The 19,364-nt window shown below is 41.1% G+C and overlaps 1 protein-coding gene across 11 annotated transcripts in view; it reads right to left on the reverse strand.

Moving 5' to 3' along the window:
* Positions 1 to 19,364, reverse strand: part of Obsc (Obscurin) — a 44,770-nt gene that overhangs the window by 1,845 nt on the left and 23,561 nt on the right. For 5 of the 11 annotated variants that reach the window (XM_069135503.1, XM_069135502.1, XM_069135510.1 and 2 more), the window contains 25 exons: positions 18,286 to 18,450; positions 18,051 to 18,188; positions 17,480 to 17,951; positions 16,893 to 17,144; positions 16,069 to 16,104; positions 14,628 to 14,876; positions 14,400 to 14,541; positions 12,435 to 14,317; positions 11,581 to 11,733; positions 11,173 to 11,277; positions 9,640 to 10,680; positions 8,403 to 8,805; positions 8,044 to 8,227; positions 7,567 to 7,867; positions 6,862 to 7,440; positions 6,318 to 6,742; positions 5,456 to 6,219; positions 5,030 to 5,331; positions 4,019 to 4,938; positions 3,449 to 3,888; positions 3,145 to 3,283; positions 2,613 to 3,082; positions 2,033 to 2,266; positions 1,794 to 1,938; positions 28 to 1,679 (listed from right to left, as the gene is read on the reverse strand). In XM_069135503.1, coding sequence (XP_068991604.1) covers positions 28 to 1,679; positions 1,794 to 1,938; positions 2,033 to 2,266; positions 2,613 to 3,082; positions 3,145 to 3,283; positions 3,449 to 3,888; positions 4,019 to 4,938; positions 5,030 to 5,331; positions 5,456 to 6,219; positions 6,318 to 6,742; positions 6,862 to 7,440; positions 7,567 to 7,867; positions 8,044 to 8,227; positions 8,403 to 8,805; positions 9,640 to 10,680; positions 11,173 to 11,277; positions 11,581 to 11,733; positions 12,435 to 14,317; positions 14,400 to 14,541; positions 14,628 to 14,876; positions 16,069 to 16,104; positions 16,893 to 17,144; positions 17,480 to 17,951; positions 18,051 to 18,188; positions 18,286 to 18,450 — 11,594 coding nt within the window. Of the gene's footprint in view, positions 1 to 27; positions 1,680 to 1,793; positions 1,939 to 2,032; positions 2,267 to 2,612; positions 3,083 to 3,144; positions 3,284 to 3,448; positions 3,889 to 4,018; positions 4,939 to 5,029; positions 5,332 to 5,455; positions 6,220 to 6,317; positions 6,743 to 6,861; positions 7,441 to 7,566; positions 7,868 to 8,043; positions 8,228 to 8,402; positions 8,806 to 9,639; positions 10,681 to 11,172; positions 11,278 to 11,580; positions 11,734 to 12,434; positions 14,318 to 14,399; positions 14,542 to 14,627; positions 14,877 to 16,068; positions 16,105 to 16,892; positions 17,145 to 17,479; positions 17,952 to 18,050; positions 18,189 to 18,285; positions 18,451 to 18,619; positions 18,644 to 19,364 lie in introns of those variants that run through there. The other 6 variants (XM_069135527.1, XM_069135504.1, XM_069135506.1 and 3 more) reach the window with 6 other exon arrangements.

Raw genomic sequence — 19,364 nt, forward strand, 5'->3', positions numbered from 1 at the left:
TGTTAATTACGCATTTGAATAACTGACCTAGGAGTTCGTTTGAATACGAGCATGAGGAATCTAGTTGCTTCTTGGCTCAACTCTTTGTAGAGGTGTTCAAATCGGTACCTAACATAACTGATATTTTGTCTCGTCTCTTCCGCATCTTTTCCTCGGAATGGAGAGACTCCTGATAAAAGAACATAAGTAAGAACACCGACCATCCATATATCCGTTTGTGGATAGGCTGGTTCTTCATTCAACAACTCCGGTGCTCTGTATTCTGGGTGTCCTACTTGAGGAACTGAGTTTCCTAATTTAGTAACTTTATGAGCAGATCCAAAATCTACTAGTTTTACTTGTACAGAACGGACTGAGGCCATCACGATATTGTCGGGTTGAATATCTAGGTGGCACAAAGTTCTCCAGTGGAGATATTGCAATGCATCCAAAATTTGTGTCACAATTGTGGCGACACAATTTTCCGTGTACTCATGGCGGCTAGATAAGTAGGTCAAGACATCAGCGCCCTGAAGTTTTTCTTGAATTAAAACAGCAACCGAAGCTCCTGGCGCTTTGTAAGCTGCTTCTAAGACTGCTATTCTTTCGTGTCTCAAAGATCGCAATGTTTCGTATTCGTTTGCAACTTGAGCTTCGGTTTCTGGCCGAATTTCTAAAATCTTAGCCACAATCACTCTGTCCGAAGATTTTTCGACTCCCTTTACAACAACGGAGAACTGTCCACGGGATAGTTCCGATATAAAGCTATATTTCTCGCTCAGTTGACCCTCGTTTGACCATTCCAAAGGTTTATCTTCGATGCTATAATCGATACCCGCTTTGTTGTCTTCAATAATTATTTCTTGCCCGGCGTCAGTTAGTTGTTGCAGGTGCTTCATGGCACGGGTAACTTGAATTTTGGGCGTACCTTCTTCCTTTGTTTCTATCAAACCTGTTGGAATTCCCTTTTCACTCCAACCAATACGATTTCTAGCGGCAAGTCTGAAATAATACTTCGTCTTTGGCTTCAGGTCTTGAACAATATAAAATTCATGATCAATGTTGCTAGCGAGGTCAATCCAATCCATTGCGTTTTCGGGTTTGTACTGCACGTTGTAGCACAGTATAGGGGAGTTTCCATCATCCTTGGGCTGTTTCCATCTTAGTAAAACTTCAGTGTCAGAAATTTCTGGTGTTTGCGGAGAATCAGGAGACGATGGAGCTGTCGCAAGGAGTACTCTTGCTCGGGCAACTGTTTGCCCTACCTTGTTTCTGGCTACGACTTTGTATATTCCTACATCGAAGTCTTTTGCAGGGTTGAATGTCAAAATTGATCTGCCTTCGTTGTCTTCTTCAACTTTAACTCTGTTTCCCTCTTGAATAACTAAATCATTTTTGAACCACTGAACCGATGGCTTAGGATTACCAACTGCGAGGCATACCAGCCGTGCTGGTTTCTCAGCTTCGATGGGTAAAATTTGTGGTTTTTCACGCAAGAATGGCATATGTCCATCTTTCTTTGTCTCTAGTAAAGCCTCCGCTTCAGCATAGCTGTCCAGACGAGTTCCCAGCTCATGACGTAAACGTCTTAAGGTGTATGTATCTGCTGATCCATATTTGTTGATTCTAGCTTTACGTTCATCGTCAATTTCTTCATCCATAACGTCAGTGAAGCGACGTCGCTCCCGGATGACTGGTGTCTGAAAGTAACTCTTTCACTTTAGATCGTAATAACAGCTTAGATGTTATTAGAATTGACTGAAATTCGTCTACAATTTCATAAATCAACATAAATTCGTATAATTTGTCCTCACCCTCCAATCATAACTGTTGTCATCAAGAAGAGTACGTGAGTATCCTGACGCTCGGTTAGACGCCACCTTCATATACTCACGCAAACGCACAGGGAAATCAGTGTCTCGCAGCTGTAGCAAATATGTATCAGGTCCATACTGATAGCTGCAAAAATATTTTGATTAATGAACAGTTCAAAATTATAGACGACTTGATTTCCTTTCTATGAAAGTATTACTTCTAATAGTTGTAAACATACTGGCTTTCGTTTTTGATAACTCCAATCTCTGTATCGATTGCTTCTCTTGACGGAACATGATTTTCCCATGATCGTGGAGGTGGCCTGTTTCTTGGAGTAAGGTTTCTGTCAGGGCTGGGCGATGGGGTGTAACTTTGTCCAGGAGGATAAACCATCTTAGATGGGTGTTCGAATGCTCCACTCAACCTCCTTCTACGATACCACGTGCGACACGATGCGTTGCTGTACCAATCCCTGTACATAACACATTTTTCACAAAGATTACTTCACTACAATTGAGTATCACGTTGGTTTCCCTTACTTGAAGTACGTGCAGATGAGTATTATTAATGTTATTCCTATTAGTATTGTGGAAACGCTTATCATAACAAGATAAGCAGTATTCAAAGATTGTAACGGCTCAAGTTACAACTTGGTCAGCGTTTTGACGAGTACTGTTTGAGTGGGGTTTGAAGCAGGTTAATTAATTGGTACTCTCAATGCCATCTATTCCGATTCTGTGACTGACACGGTTTACTTTTATCCTTTGCCATTGATCTAGATAAGTTTATGTTGCGTTATAATGTATATATCTACTTGCCTGTAGAGATTGTAGTAATTCCTCAAATTTTCAGATGGTATTCTGTATGGGTCCAATGGCATTTTATCTGCATAATTGAGCCAAGGATGACGCAGTGCTGTCGAAACATCCATTCGTCCATCAGATTGATAGACTAGAAGTTTTCTAATGAAATCTCTTCCATCCTCAGATATGTGTGACCACCTATCGTCAAATTCCCATCTGCCCTCTTTGATTCTCGTCAAAGTTTCCCTATCATTGATACCCCGGAATGGAGAATTTCCAGACAAGAGGATATACGTAATAATACCGAGGGACCACATGTCAGCACCATAGCTCACACCTTCGTTATTGGCCACTTCTGGTGCAACGTATTCTGGCATTCCATATGCCAGTGTCATTAGTTTTCCATAAGTAATTCTTCTGGATAATCCAAAGTCTCCAATCTTTAGATCATCTCCGCCTGGATGAGAAATCAGAAGGTCTCCAAGCTGTGGAAATAAATTTTCTGTGTGATGGAATAAAAATGATTTATTTGTTAGTTTTTACTCACAGTTAAACCGAAATGGGCATAATTATTGCTATGCATGTAGTCCAGGCCCCATAGTATCTGCCTAATGTACCCAGCGATATCACCCTCTGTATAATATGGTTGACGTACCAAATTATCCACCAATTCTCCACCAGCAGCTCTAAGCAGTGTGTTAAGGATACATTTCTTTTATATCTGTATCGAATGCATAAAGTGTGGTGTGATATATATCAAGGGCATTGGGACAACTACAATTAAACGTATGGACTCCATATATAACAAGTGGAATCATCATGCCATTAGCATAACGCGTCAAAAAGGATACAATTCTGTAACTAGTGTCAAAGTCCGGTCTGTTTCATAGCCATCGTGCAAGCGAATGAGTTTGCGATGATTGAGATTATTCATAATATCCATTTCGTTGTACATAAATGGTCTCAGCTCGCCGCGGCCGTGCATAACTTTCGCTGCGTAGTTACGTCCAGTTAATCTTTCCACCGCATGATATGTTACACCCTGAGTTCCGCGTCCCAATTCATCACCCAAATCGTAGAAATCTCCAAGTGGTTTAGTGCGTGGTTTGATTTCTCGGCTCCTGGTGTACGTTTTATATCCATACTCTTGCTCGTTTTCTTCTATATGGACCATAGCTGAACTTGAAACTGCGCCTGCGACATTGCGGGCACTAAGCGAATATAAACCCTCGTCTTTGTTAATGGCATCATTGATGATCAGAATGGAAATATCAGGTTCGACGAATTGGATCTGTGGATGAAAAATATGCCATGAGTCTACTTCTTATACGGTTATCAATTATTTGAGAATTTTGGCGCTGCAAATATCCATTAAAATGTATATCAAATAGGTAAACATAAATCATTTTCGAGACACTAACCTTGATTCTGGACGATGGGGCTAGTGGTTTCCAGTCTTTATACCACTTAAGTTCTGGATATGGAACACCAATAACGCGGGCTTCAATCCTTCCTGATTTTCTCAACATAATAATGGTCTCATCAGGACGCTGAATAAATGTAGGGTATTCAGCAATTTCTAGACGAACTCGCTGTCTTGCCATTCCATGTTCATTAGTTGCTACAGCTTCATACGTGCCTACATCCCTGTCTAACATTTTGTTTATGAATAAGGTAGCCTGCCCGTTTCGGGTATAGCTGTAGTCATAGCGTCCTCCAGGTTCGATTAGCTCGTCGTTGAAATAATATTGCATGTTTGGCTTTGGGTATCCATACACGAACCAAAATAGATTGCAATTATGGTTTTTAACACCGTACTGAGTGTCCCATTCTTGCCTCAAGAATTTCGGTGCCTGAGCGTAACCATCGTGAGGTGGTTTTTCAATATCAAAGTCCTTAGGGAAGTAGGGACTGGTTTCAGGTCGGAAATCAATACCCGGAGATAAATAAGGGAAGAACTTAGGTGGCTCAGGTTCTAATTTAGATCTATAAGTTTGAGCAAACGGAGATGGATCGCTGATGCCGTATTTGTTTTCCACTCGAATCCTGAATTTGTAATCACGGAACGGTTCCAGATTACGAATATCGCAACAACAACTTCTGACGCCAGAACGTGCGGTAAACCAGTCGCCATCCGGCAATTCACACATTTCGACAGAGTAGGTCACAGGTGTTCTTGGTCCGATTGGGATTGATGGTTTCCACGAAAGTGTCAAGTGTCTATCCATCATACGACTGATGATCGGTCTGTCTGCTAACGGTAGTGGTGCACCCGATTTTTGGTACTTGTCAAAGTCCGTATACTGGTCTGCCAAAGGTTTCTTCGTCCGAGGCTCAAGGGCTGTGTACATTTATATCAGATATTAAGCTAAATTCTACAGAAACCAGCGTAAACGATAGTTGAATGATAATAAATTGAATTCTATGCTTACAGTCGTAGGTCATCTCAGCGTGACAAATATCTTCGCCATGAGGGTTGAATATCCTCAAACTGTATTTCCCTACATCGCCTTCGTAAACACCAGCAATGGTTAGTCGTAGAAGACCACTGCCCTCTTTGTCCATGCGGATTCTATCGGACGGCCACACTTTAGTGTCATTGTGGAACCATTCGTATTCTGGTTCAGGATATCCTGTAATGCAGGCTGTAAATTTAGCCGTCATTGCTTTGTACACTTCACAATCTCCGATCTTCTTGAGGAAGGACGGAGGTTCAACTTTCTGTTTTTTCTCACTGAAAGTTTAAAGAAAATCGTAAATGCCTGCGACTGAACTAATGAAAAAGTCTAGAAGGTACATCATCGTCTTTCCACTTCTCAAATTATACATTTAGCATTATTTCCTGTACAAATACTTACATCTTTTCTACAACTTCCAAATTTGCGGTGCATTCGGCTTCCCCTTGTCTATTTACAGCTTTGCACTTGTATCGTCCAGCATCGGCTGGTGTACAGTTTCTTACATAGAGGCAACACGCGTCTCCGTCTCGTTTTATCTTGTACTTGTCAGTATCAGTCAGAATTGGTTTATCGTTATAGTACCATGATACTTCTGGCCGAGGTATGCCGTCCACGCGAGCAGGGAACTTAGCGTCGTACGTTGGCAATTGTTGTAAGTCCGTAAACTTTTGAGTGAACGTTGGTTCTTGGAATACCTTTCGAACGGTAGCTGTTGCGCTAGTAGCATCCTCACCAAGAGGACTGACTAAACGGCATCCGTAAACTCCGGCATCCTTGAGAGATGATGGGTTGATTTGGAGACCAACTTTTTTTCCGTCGCAAGTTATCATCACTTTATCGCTTGGTTCAACGGGTTCTCCATCTTTGGTCCAACTGACATCGGGAATTGGATTACCAACAAATGGCACACTGAGTACCAAAGGTTGTCCTTCTTCAACGGATACATCACGCATCGGACTCAAGAAACCAGGTCTCTCTTCTGGACGACCACTTTGACCTTTTCCAGCAACATCTACATTCGCCTTGCTAGAAGCTGAGCCCTGATTATTAGTGGCAACCGCCTGGTACTCTCCAGAATCTTCAGGTCTCGCTTTGTCGATAACAAATGCGTGTGTTCCATCTGGTAAATCTATTATCTTGATATGTTGACCGTCTGGTATTACCTAAGACCATCATTTTAATGAGTATGGTATTCATGAATTGAAACCCGTAAACATAGAGAATGAGAATTGGGAGATTCGATTTGTCTGTGACTACGAACCTCTACGCCATTATGGAGCCACTTGAGCTGTGCGGGTGGCTTTCCAATAGTTTTCACTTCCAGTTTAGCAGGGAAACCTTCAACGACCGTAAGTGGCTGTAGGGTAGTTAAGAAGGCCGGCTTCCGTTCCTTTTCCTCAACTTCTACCTTTGCAACGCCAGTGATATCTCCCAGCTTATTTATTACCACCAAGCTGTAAGTGCCAGCATCTTCTGGTCGCACTTTGTCAATTGACAATCCGATCAATCCATTTGGATCATTAGAAAAGTTGACTTCTTTAGTTTGTCTAATTGGTACACCATCTTTGCACCATTGTATTTGAGGATTAGGAAATGCTACCACTTGAGCTTCCAATTTCAAAGGCTGGCCTACTATAGCCTTGGCATCCTCCAGACCTTTGACAAAGCTTGGCTTCTTTGGCTCAGCTGTAAAAATTAAATTGACACCATCAAATTTCGAGCCACAAAATCTGGTACAAGATCTATAATTTGACATCCGTTTATGCTTGCAAACTTTTTATCCATCCAATTTAGTATACACTTACGCTTCACAGCCACGGCACACAAAGCAGCAGCGTCTCCGTTTGGATTGGTGGCAATTAATTTATAGGCTCCGCAATCAGTTGGCTTGACATTTTCGATTGTGAGCTTAACAGTACCATCGGGCAGAGACTCTATTTTTATATGGCCATCAGGTTTGACTTCTTCTCCGTTTTTGAACCACTTTACCGAAGGGATTGGACTGCCGTCTAACTTAGCTTTTAGCTCGAGTGGTTCGCCTTCGTCAACTTCAGCTGATCTAGGAAGTGTACGACTAAATGTTGGCGCAGATTTCGCCAATGAAAGTTGAGCAAAGGTATCAACTGTTCCAGCGATATTGGATGCTATGCAAGTTATCTTTGCCACATCTTCGGCTGAAAACTTTTTGATCAGAAGACTGCTCACTACTTGTCCTTCTACATCAGTCGTAATGCTATAGCGTTCGTCGTTTGTGATCTGTGTTTTATCCTTGAGCCACTTGATCTGAGGCTTGGGAAGTCCGCTGACTCGAACTTTGAGCTGAACGTCGTCTTGATCTTTGAATGACTTGTCGGTCAGTTTATTGATGAACTGTGGTGCATCAGCTAAAATTTTCAATGAATGGCATTGAAATTACGATATTTTCTGATGTTTTGCAAATGATTGAATTGTAATCAAGATATTTGTAATTATTATCCGTTGCTCGATAGAAGATGTGGAAATTAACTCACCATGAGTCTTCAGCTGGGCTTGTGCAGCAGCTTGACCTTGTGAATTTTTCGCGATGACTTTATATGTGCCTACATCGTCCAGTTTCAGATTTTTAATGACAAGTTTAAATTTATTCTTCTCCGCATCTTCCACTGTTTGAATGCGATCATCAGTTTTGAGAGCCTTGCCATCTTTTTCCCACATTATTATTGGTTTTGGATTTGCCTCGACTACGACTTCCCACTGGGTAAGTTCATCAGGTGCAGCATTCAAATCTCTGAATTCTTGTATTTCAGGCCGAATCAGAATATCTAAACGAGCCTGGAAGACATTTTTGAAATCAATGACGTGTTTTTTCTGTCTAATAAACTTTGTCCTCACAGTACTGTAACTCGCACATCTCTACATGATTCAACAAGGTAGAGCAACTTTGCAAGACTATAAATAAATTCATCGTCTTATAAGTACACTGTATATCTTCAGAGATAAATACTTACACTGGATTCATCTTCACCCCACTTGTTCTTAGCTTTCAGAGTGTAATTGCCCGTATTTTCAGCGCTACTGCGAGGAATGGCGAGCGTAAACGTGCACTCATTTAATCCATCTTCGACCTCCTTAGTTTCCAGTTTCAGTGTAATGTTTCGATCAGTTGGTGATATTACCTTTGCGCCATGCGACCTTTAAAAATCTTTATTGAATGAAACCCCAAGCACAGAGAATTCTGATAAGTTTTAATTTTTTTCTACAATCAGGAGACTTTACAGCAAAGCTGGATGCTTGAAAAAAAAGTTGATATAGGAACCTGAAAAAAACTCCTTGCTTTTATACAATTTCTTAAACTTTGATAACTCACCAGACGACATCAGGGACGGGATCAGCCAACAGAACTGCTTGCAGTTGGACCGGATCGTTAGCCGGTGCAACAGCATCCTTCAATGGTTCGACGAATCTGGGCTTTCGATACTCAGTAGTAGAAGCGACTGTCAACTTTCCCTCCAGAGTCTTTTCTCCAAATTTATTGCTCAATTTACACTGGTAAACACCAGCATCTTCAAGCTGTGCATTTGTCAATACGAGTTTGAAAAAGTCTCCACTGCTCGTGTATTTAAGGCGATCACTAATTTTAATTGGCTTGCCATCCTTGAACCATTTAGCCTCAGGCTTTGGTACACCAGTTGCTTTGATCTCGAAGGTTGTACTTTGTGTTTCGAAGATTTTGCGGTCCTCAAGATCTGAATTGACGATCTCCGGAGAAGCTGGTGAAAGGATGTAATCATAATGTCAGTGAAATGAGTTTTCATACACCTAAAAAATCCCTGCAAATATTACGTACACTTAAACGACAGTTTGGAATGTATAATAATATTTGACATTCAGTTCTAATCATCATTCACTCATTTCCAATCAATGTTTCGTGGTAAATTGTCGCATTCCATTAAAATTTACATTTTACTGCAGTTTTGTCATTATAATACATTCGCTTTGCCTTTCCGAGGTGTTTTAAATTAATTGTAATTTTACGTACCTGAAATCTTAGTTTCTTCTACGGCAAGCGGTTTTCCAGATACTAAGACTAACTTGGTGTGTCATGCAAGCCATGCGCCTTGTAAATGCGTGCAAAAAGCATTACAATTTCAAATTACACATACTTGACGAACAATCAATAAAATATTGAAGTATCTTCAAACGCATTCTTCAGTGCCCATGAAATATTCGAAAAACACAACGTAAAGACAAGAAGTTACATATCACATTCAACATTAACGTAATCACGTTCGGTAAAAAAATTACACGTAACATAAAATTGATACTAATTTCAAGACAAGTGCTTGCACTGAATGCCATTCCAGAAACCAAAATACCAGTAAAGATAGAAAAGTAATTCTTTCGTCATACAGAAATTCACAAGGTGGATTAACATCACCGATGCATGAAAACAATTTTTAGAGACACGAGATGACATACATAGGTAGAGTAAGTGTAGAATGTTACAAAATTTGGGCACACGACGATCGAAGAGTAGGAAGATACAAGATTTTGTAATTTACCAACCTCTTCAGAGGTCCGTATTTTGCACGTATGAATCTTACCTGAATTTTCCCTCTCTCCCTCTTTATTCAGGATATCTCCAAGAACGCTGCGCTGCTGTTTAACACGTTGCAGAAGTGCCTCTATTTCCTCGTTTGTACCTTCGTCGTCATCCCTGACACCTTTTTGCGAATTCTCTCGGGAGAATTCTTTGTTACCGACTTTTTCAGGTTCGCCAACATTTAGTTTTTCCAACTTTGAACTCTGCCGGGAGAGTTTGCTCTGTTCAACAATTGGAGTTTCTGGTTTTGGTAAATCAGTCTCCACTTTTTCTATTTCACCTGATTCTAGTTTTTCCAATTTTGAACTCTGCCGGGAGAGTTTGCTCTGTTCAACAATTGGAGTTTCTGGTTTTGGTAAATCAGTATCGATCTTTTCCCGTTCACTTGTGTCTAGTTTTTCTATCTTTGAGCTCTGTCGACTCAATTTACTCTCTTCGGTAATTGGTGTTTCCGATTGTGGTAAATCCGTTTCAACTTTTTCGCCTTTACTCGTATCCAATGTTTCTAATTTCGAGCTCTGTCGACGGAGTTTACTTTTCTCGACAGTCGGCGTTTCCGGTTGTTGTAAATCGGTTTTGGTTGGTCTTTCCGACAATGATTCCTCAACAGAGCACTCTTCTATAATAGTCTCGTTCAATTTCATCCCCATTTGCGGTTTATAATCATTCAAGTTGAATTCCTCGGCAAACTTGGGACTCGAAAATTCTTCGTATGATCCATTAATTAATTTTTGCGCTTCCCACAAGTCTGCGTTATGGATGTCATCGGTACTAACGTCTCGCGAGATTGCTTTTAAGGTCGACTCGTCGTCTGACACAGACACTATCGAAACCCCTCTGTTTACAATGATTTTTTTTCTAATATCTTCACCTTCGGAAAATTCTTCGATCAATACTCCATTTAAAGGCTTCTGGCTACTATCTTCATGGATGACATAGCTGTACGAGGCAATCTCTTCTACCTCGGGTCCCTCAGAGCCTATTTCCTGGCATTCGACTTTTGTGGTCGTCATCTTGCTAATAGAATGCATCTCATCAGAACCTGTGAAGGGTCTGCCTGTCACTTCGCGATCAACTACCGCCGTTATCTAATATTAACGCAAACACATATCCGGAACTCTAAAAAAATTCCTACGCAACAGATGGATACATAGCTAAACTAAAGCGATAGCGCATCACGTAGATTAGCATAGTTTCGGTTATTGTTGTTTAAACACGAGCTTGCGACGCAGTGTGATATAATGTGTTGTATACAATTTTGCATGTGTATGAATCTGCGAGTCATTGACAAGATTTTGTAACTATTTTAAAAACGGTAAGAAAAAAAAAAAACGAATCGAAACGAAACATGCTCAAGCATCAGCGAAAATCGGTTTCTGATTATTGAAATTTTAAAACGGTTTAATTTTACTAGACGTGTTGTTTTAATGACGAAAAATCGTGATATATTACTGAGTTACAAAATCGATCTGTGTTCAAGTTATTTCGGTATAAGTGTTCAATGTTGATTGTGCGTCTGATAAGACAATATTACCTGTGAGCATAGCTTCGTGAGTAGTGGTGGAGGCAACAGATATGGTAATCGTATCTCCCTCCCCTCGGATAACTTGGATGCTCTGTTTCTCCAGTGTGACACGACCTGAATGTATTATACATCCTCTAGAACTATCTCTACGCTATTGTACACGCTATTAGCCATTCAGATTTTACTCTCTGTCAATAATTAGGTAAATTGTTAACGCATCATTTTAACTCGTGACGGATAAATCATTTTTAAATATTTTTTTTACGTACATGTCATTTTAGGTGTGTAGTTGGTTTACTTGTTTAGTCACATACCGCAAAGTATTTACATGTTTTACCGTCGCGTAAATATGCCAAAGTCAATTGATTACATGCAACGTAATTTTGACGGTGATTGGATGGAATTTCGATATTTTACCTTCAGATTCTGATTCCGTAGCTTGTTGTTTAGGTGGAGCTTGATCTTCTTTGGTTACTTTTTTTGGGGCTATAGCTTCCTCGTCTATTTCGACATTTTCAGTCATTTCCATCTTCAGCGTTTTCGTTTCTTCTGTAATTTCTTCTGATTTCGCTATGAAATTACAAGTTTTCTAATAGGCGATCACACACTCATACTTATTAATATGAATAGGATAATGGTGGTAACAAAAATAACATGAATGAACATCTATGGGAATAACGAAAGTATACATGTATGTAAAAAAAAAAATAAAAATGTTTGCCACTGGCATAAAACAACATGTAACGAATAATGTGGACAACATAAAAATGAAAGGTAACGAAAGGCATTTAATTAACAAAACAAAAGGCATTTACGGAGAAGCTTCGATTTTATGGGGTATGGAAGCTATACTGGGTATATATCGAGGGTAAGTTCAGCAGTCCACAGGAAAAAAGTTTACTTCATACGAAGCGACTGTCCATAAAATCTTTGAACATAATTCACGTCTATGAAGTTGAAAAGCGGAAAAAAGTGTATCCGTTACTTCAATACTTACTGACAGCTGGCAAAAAATGGAGAATTGATGTTCGACTTCTCAAAAAGTTGTATGCTAACAGGGCTACAAGGCTGTGGATTCTATATCTGTATTTGCTACTACTTTTTCTACGCTGTATAATTTTATAATGTCTTATTAACTTTTAATCTTTAACGATAAACATTCATCAGCACTTAGCCAATTTGGTTTACCACAGTACCAAAACGAATTATTGACGATATTATATAGCGTAGATTACAGATATTTTTCTTTTGATAACTAATGTAATGCTTACTTTGAACAATGACATTGCTCTTGCTGGTGACAACACCCATTTGATTTTCTGCTCGAACCTCGTACAACCCGCCATCGGAACCCTTGACAAGATTGAGCGTCAAGTCGTAACTCTCTTTACGTTGGGTGTCCCTAGTGATTTTGATCCTCGCATCAGCAGAGACGTCCTTACCATCCTTAAACCACTTTACTTCAGGCTCTGGCACGCCAGACACTTCGAATTTCAAGTTCAAAGTATCTCCCTCCGTGATTTTTTGATCCGTCAGCTTCTTTATGATCTTCGGTTTACTGTGCACAGTTAGCGTAGAGCTACTTTCATTCTCTCCAAATTCGTTTTTAACTTTACAAGTGTATTTGCCGGACAACTCAGTCTTCACTTCCTTGATAATGAGCTTGTAATTATCCCCCTCTTCGATGCGAGTATACTCCTTCCGCGTTTCGGTGATTTCAACGTCACCCAGGTACCATTGAATGCTCGGTTTTGGGAAGCCTTCGATTATGACTTCGAATTCTATGTTCAAGTCCCCTTCGTTGGCCGTTACGTCTTTCAGTTTGGTTTTGAATCGAGGCGCGCTGCGTACATTTACTTTCGTTTCATCAACGCTCGAGCCGTGCTTGTTGCTAACTTCCGCTTTGTAAGTCGAAGCGTCGGTACTAACGGCGCCGGTGATCTTCAGCATGTACTTGTCACCATCTTGAACTATTTTTATACGCTCAGTTTCACTGACTACTTCTCCGTCCTTAAACCATTTAACAGTTGGTTTTGGGTCAGCCTCAACTTCGATCAACAATGTCAGGCTGTCGCCTTCATTGATGACCTTCGGTTCTCCAAGTTTCCTTTTAATTTTCGGAGGTGATTTCACGCTGAAGTTCCAGAATTCTGAAGTTTGACTAATTTCGTTCTTGGCCACTATGGAATAGGATCCGGAATCTTCGATTCTAGTATTTTTTATGGTCAGGCTGTACGCTCCCTTACTGTCCTTTGTAATTTTGATACGCTCCGATTCTGTAATCAACTGACCATCCTTATACCATGTAACTTCTGGTACAGGTGATCCCTCGATCTCGACAGTCATTGTTACGGTCTCCTCTGTCATGACGGTAGTGTCCGTCATTTTTTTCGTAACTTTTGGTGCAGATTTTACGATAAGTTCAATCTGCGTGCTGTCCTCGCCCAATTCATTCTTGGCCTTGATCGTGTAAGTGCCCGCATCCTTGGCTGTGACTTGCTTGATCACAAGCGAGAGGGATTCCTCATCTTCCCATAGATATTTGATCCTTCCACCGGCCAGTATCTCTTCGCCGTCCTTTGTCCACTTGATCTGAGGCTTGGGGAAACCTTGAACCTGTAAGTCGAGCATTGCAGATCCTCCTGCGTTTACTTCAGACTGTTTAAACTCCGTTTCCAGCTTGGGTTTTGCGGGATTTTTCGCCAATTGGTTCACAGACCCTTGGACCGTGAGTTCGGCACTGCAGCTAATGTTTCCAGTGCTGGTTTGAGCAACGCAAGTGTACAAACCTGCATCCTCTGGCTTCACGTGTTGGAAAACGAGAGCCAGAGTATCTTCGCTGTCCTTGAACAATACTTTGAATCTCTCTTCCGGGTCGAACGGTTGACCGTCTCTGAGCCATTGGAATTGTGGTTCCACACCGGGCTCTAGTAAGCCTTCGGGAAGACCAGCAAATACGCTTTTTTCGTCAGTGACAGTAACCTTGGCCTCGCAAGACGTTTCGCCGAACCGATTCATCGCTGTGCACGAATATTTTCCAGCGTCTTCTCGCCGGACAGCTGCAATGACTAACTCGTAAAAACCCTTGTCTGCTTTCTCAGTTACAATCTTGATACGTTCGTTCTTCGAGTCGATAAGGACGTCGTCCTTGTAGCTGTGAGCGTAAAAATCGTAAGCTCAGCAGTTCAACAATTCAATCGTACAGCGTTTACCACTTCCGTGATATTTATACTCACAATTTAAGATCAGGATTTGGATCACCCTTGATCTTAACCATGAACCGTAAGTAAGTGTTCTCCAGAAGTTCCGTGTCCTTCAGGCGCACTAAGAATATCGGAGCGTTCGCCTCCGCCCTGGCTTTCCGTTCTTCAGAAGTCACTGGAAAATATCATTCGTTAACAAATTTTGTCACGAACTTCACCTGTTATTTAGAAAAATTTGATCACTATCCCTACGTCACTTACGTTCATGAACTATGAGTTGGGCGGTACAAGTTGCTATGCCATCGCTATTGACTGCTCTGGCAGTGTAAATTCCAGAGTCAGATTCCGAGACATTTGCAATCTCTAGTTTGAAGGTGCTGTTGTTTTCGGCACTAGTCACCACTCTGTCCGCAAGTTTGTCATCTAACGGCTTATTGTCCTTAAGCCAGTGCATCCTTGACGGCGAGTCATTATCGTTCAATGTACACTCGAACGTGGCGCTCTCTCCGGCTATGTTTGAGTAAAAAGAAATTATTGAATCGATTGATAAAAGTATGCGATCGGGATTCGCAGAATTAGATGTGCAAAATAAAATATTTAGCATTTTTTTTTTTAGAAAGTCTTCTAGAGCTACACATTGACTGAATCACGATATTTCAACCAGTTGTGTAAGAAGGGTAAGCAGTACTAGAAGAACAATTTAACAAGAAACCAGGAATTTGCGAACATATCTCGACTTCGCTCGTGGAATTTATCTCACTGATGCGTTTCGATTCGCAGGCAGTTTTCGGGTTAAAACAACATTATTATTGCATGGAAAATAATAACGAACTTATAATGAACTTGAAGAAGCTGCGGTTACGAGAAGATTTCATCACATTACCATCACCAACATCCAGAATAGTAAATTGTATTTTTATTCAGTTTTAGAGGACAACATGTACTTTTGAATATGTTGTGTGATGTTTGTTTACTGAAAAATTTGTGTGCTGTACGTTTTATCGATACCGAACCTCATAAATCGAAATAATATCTTCCACGTATATCAATCATATATGTAGGTATATTTCCTTAGATGCAACGTCGATTTATATCGTTTATACATACACGATCCTTATCCTGCCCTTATTTCTCGGGTATAGAAGCAGATGTATTTTTTTTTGTATTTCACCACTAATAATTATGGATTTAACATGGGCTGTGAATGTTGTTTAAAAATTCAAATCAATCCGACGTATACGTGGGAGGTTTGTATTACTCGCAAAATAGCTGCTAATCTATTTGCATGTATTGAAGTTTAGGTGCCGATAAATCTCGAGATCCCGAGTATAGTAAAAACAAAAATAAACCAAAATTTGGTAAAGATTATATATAATTTTGAAAATAAACAGAACAAAATAAAAAAATAAAAAATTTTAGTTAGTGAGTTTTCCAATTCAAAATCAGGTTAAAAATCAAAAAAAGTCTACTTATGTTTATGTGTGTGTGAGTGTGCGTGTATATGATATATGAAGTAAATGATTGACAACATCTAAAATTAGCATTTAAAAGCAATAGTGTCATCTAAGATCACGGCTAGAAGCGTATACTCAGAAGCTACTATAAGAGGCTAAGTGGAGAAAAATAAAAATCGACGAGGCCATGTAAAGTACAGAAAAAAGGCGAAGAAAGTGATGGGTGATTCGGGCTACGACGACTTTACCTATTGCGTGTATCAATGCCTGTTTTGCTCGTATTGCTAGAACAATAAAAATATATTATAGCGACTTATTTCTCTTTTCCTATTTTTTATTTATACACCTATTGATCATTCGTCGATAAATCATCAGGTTCACTTACGCCAATTACCATCTCTATCCAATATCTATGCATGTTGTATATTGTATGGTGTTTTAAAAAAACTTCGTGTTTCATTATGGATCATTGTGCACATGCAATTCGTCGTATTCAGGTAAATGTAGGTAACGAAACGTCATTGGATACGGTGCTCGGTGCTATGTATGAATACCGTAATGCAGTAGTACAAAGTAAGTAGTTGGTGTGTGATTAGACTGCAGAATAGCATTCGCATTTACATCGTTTTATTGATTTTTGATGCAATTGTTTTTATCGACTATTGACAATTAGTGTGGATATTTTCACAGTATGCCGGGAAAAATTTGGGCTACTATATCAGTTGGATTTTGAAAGTACCTATAATAATCATACTGACGAGTCCCACAGTTAGTTTTACTGCGCCAATATACTGTATCTTTTAGGCCGGACATCACGAAAAAACTGAATCAGAAGTGTTGAGGCGATTCTGAATTCAACCTACCATTTGAAACCGACATTAACTGTCCATAATAATGTCTAAGATCTTTCGTTAACACATGCGCTATATTATGACACACATTAATCAGAGTGATCTGTACACGAGCACCCTTGAGATACTTGGCCAAATGAAAAGGTAGGTTCGTAAATCTTAGGGATTGCTTCGCGTCGCGATAAGTATCCTCCAAAAAATGGCCCAAGTCTGAAACTTACGTTCAACGTTGCAGCCTTCGATGGTCTTGGTGAAAACTGGTTTTCCGGAATCGCCCTTCGTCAGGGCGAGCTTCGTTGTTTTCACTTCACTGATCGAGTTCGAACCCCCAATCGCAGTGGTGTACGAGTTGGTGCTTTCAGACGTGACTTCTGAACCAATTGCAGAGGAGGATTTCCTCGATGCACTTGCCGACAGCGACGATTCCGTATAGGAAGAGATGCCATTGCGGCTGCTTGACACGGACGAGTACTCTACAGCAGTCAGCAGTTAACCGAAATGAAGCGTTGGCCTACCTGAGATACGCCGCTAAGTTGCATCTGGCACAAATGTCACCTCGTCGCAAGTACGGAGCAAGCGATGTGTGCTAGATTGTTCTCACGATGCGTTATGGAATCAGGCGAGCTCAGTACTAGCGAGGGAATGACTTGTTTTTACGGCGACTTTGACTACGTTGAAATGATAAAATCAACGGTAACCAGTCGCGTCAATATAAGTATAACAATGACGAACAAAAATTATCAGTGCAAAGTACGGCGTTCGTTGGCTTTATGGTGATGAAACAATGGTAAAAAATTTGAATAATTACCCTCAATCACTCTGGAGGATGCGGAGCTGTACCGGCTTGACGAGTACCGGCCCGACATTTCGTTACCTTCGTCTCCAACTTTTCTCTCGATCAGTTCCTGGCCCTTTTCACTTCCTTTGGTCTCCTCCGATTTGGCGGCCTTGGTAATCTGTTTCGTAGGTTCTGGTTTGGGGTCTGAAACAGTCTTCCGTGGCTCGGGTTTCGGGGGTTCAACTTTGACCGGTTCCGGTTTGACGTGATTTGAGTCCTTGAAGTCTTCCTGCACCTCCGTCAGCTGCAGGTCGTCCGCAGCGTGTTCCGCGAGTGCGACTACGTCGCTGGCGTACTGGCGTATCTCTTTGAGCCAGTACTGCTTAATGAGGTCCTTGTGAGCTACTAAAGTGATGGGATAGCCAGGCGCGTCTGGACTCGTGTGGTGCAGCTCAAAGCTCCGCTGATCTTCAGGGTGATCCTTTACTTCTACCTCCGGCAGCTGGAAGGATACGAATTACATGAGTGCGGGAAGAAGGGGCGGGGGGGGGGGGGGGGGAGAGATTAGTTGCGGAGTGACGGAGGAGCAGGAAATACTTACTCGAATAATATCCTTCAAGACGAATACTGATCTGTCTTCCGAAATGCGCCTGACCTTGCAAACGAGGATTCGGGCTTTGAAGAGGAATAAATATCGTTCCTTACTCTTGTTGTCCTTGTCGATGAAACTGAACCATTCCTAGAATAGAAACATTTCCAAGACATTGAGAGTCGAAACTTGTGAGCTTCGTCGTTGCAGCTTGAGACGAATATCGGAAAGTCAAAGCTGCACTTACGTGAGTCAGCAATCTCCCGAGCTTGTGTATATTCCCTTTGTATCCCTCGATGTTACTTATAAACTTATTATCTGTTGCCCTGTGAGGGATGCCTAGCATCAACTCCAAAGCCTTCTGGAGGTCGTCGCAGTCTTCGCCTAGTCGGGTCGAATACTTCACCAGCTCCTGAAAGTTTCCATTATTCGTAAGTTACATCTGTTCAAACTTCGTTTGATCCTGAATACAACGTTCAGCGAACTTTGACGGTAATCGAGAAGACGCGTCATTTATTCTACACCGCATAAAGAATGTACGACCTGTCGGCCTTCAGCTTTCTATTCTAAAATTTTCTCACCCCATTCACCTTCCGTCCCTCTTTCGGTACAAAACTCACGACTTGGATATAGCAATTTCACGGTTTTTCTTTGCCGTCTGAAAAGCGGCGGACAAGCAGGACAGACGGCGTTGAGGTGGCACAAAGATGACCTGTTTTTAGCGCGCTAAATCTGTCCGTCGCCCACTCTCCTCTTCCCCCCTCTGTCACCCCCGAATCCCCCCATCGCACCCCCGCCTCCGTACATCGGTAGCGTAAACATGCATGTCACAGTCTTATTACCACGATGGCACAGATATCTGTCTTCCAGCTCTTTGCCACGTCTCTGTAACGTATTACGTATATGCGTGGTTATTACACGTAACGCGTTCGGTAACGGACCGATACATAATTACATCATCCGATATTTTCGCGTTAATTCTATTTTTGCACAATTTTCATCGGTGGATAATGTTATGCACTTTTAGGAAATGGGAATATTTTTCGCACGGAAAGTATGAAGGCTCCGGATAGAACTAATTTCGAATTCGCCGAGTCGCGCCTGAAAATATCTCGCCGAGGCTAGAAAGAACGAATTTCCAACGAGAGACAGTCCGCGTTTCATTCGCATCCTATTTACTCTCATTGAGCTAGATTGGAGGATTTTTGAATTTTTCAACGCTAACAGAATTGCGTCTCGGCATAGCGATCTGTTTACACGGGGTAATACAGTATATTCGTTAACAAGCGAACAAGAGTCGAAAGTAATCTGACTTGTGCTGTTCGA

This window comes from Neodiprion pinetum, chromosome 1 (genome assembly GCF_021155775.2).
Source record: "Neodiprion pinetum isolate iyNeoPine1 chromosome 1, iyNeoPine1.2, whole genome shotgun sequence".
Classification (NCBI taxonomy): Eukaryota; Metazoa; Arthropoda; class Insecta; order Hymenoptera; family Diprionidae; genus Neodiprion; species Neodiprion pinetum.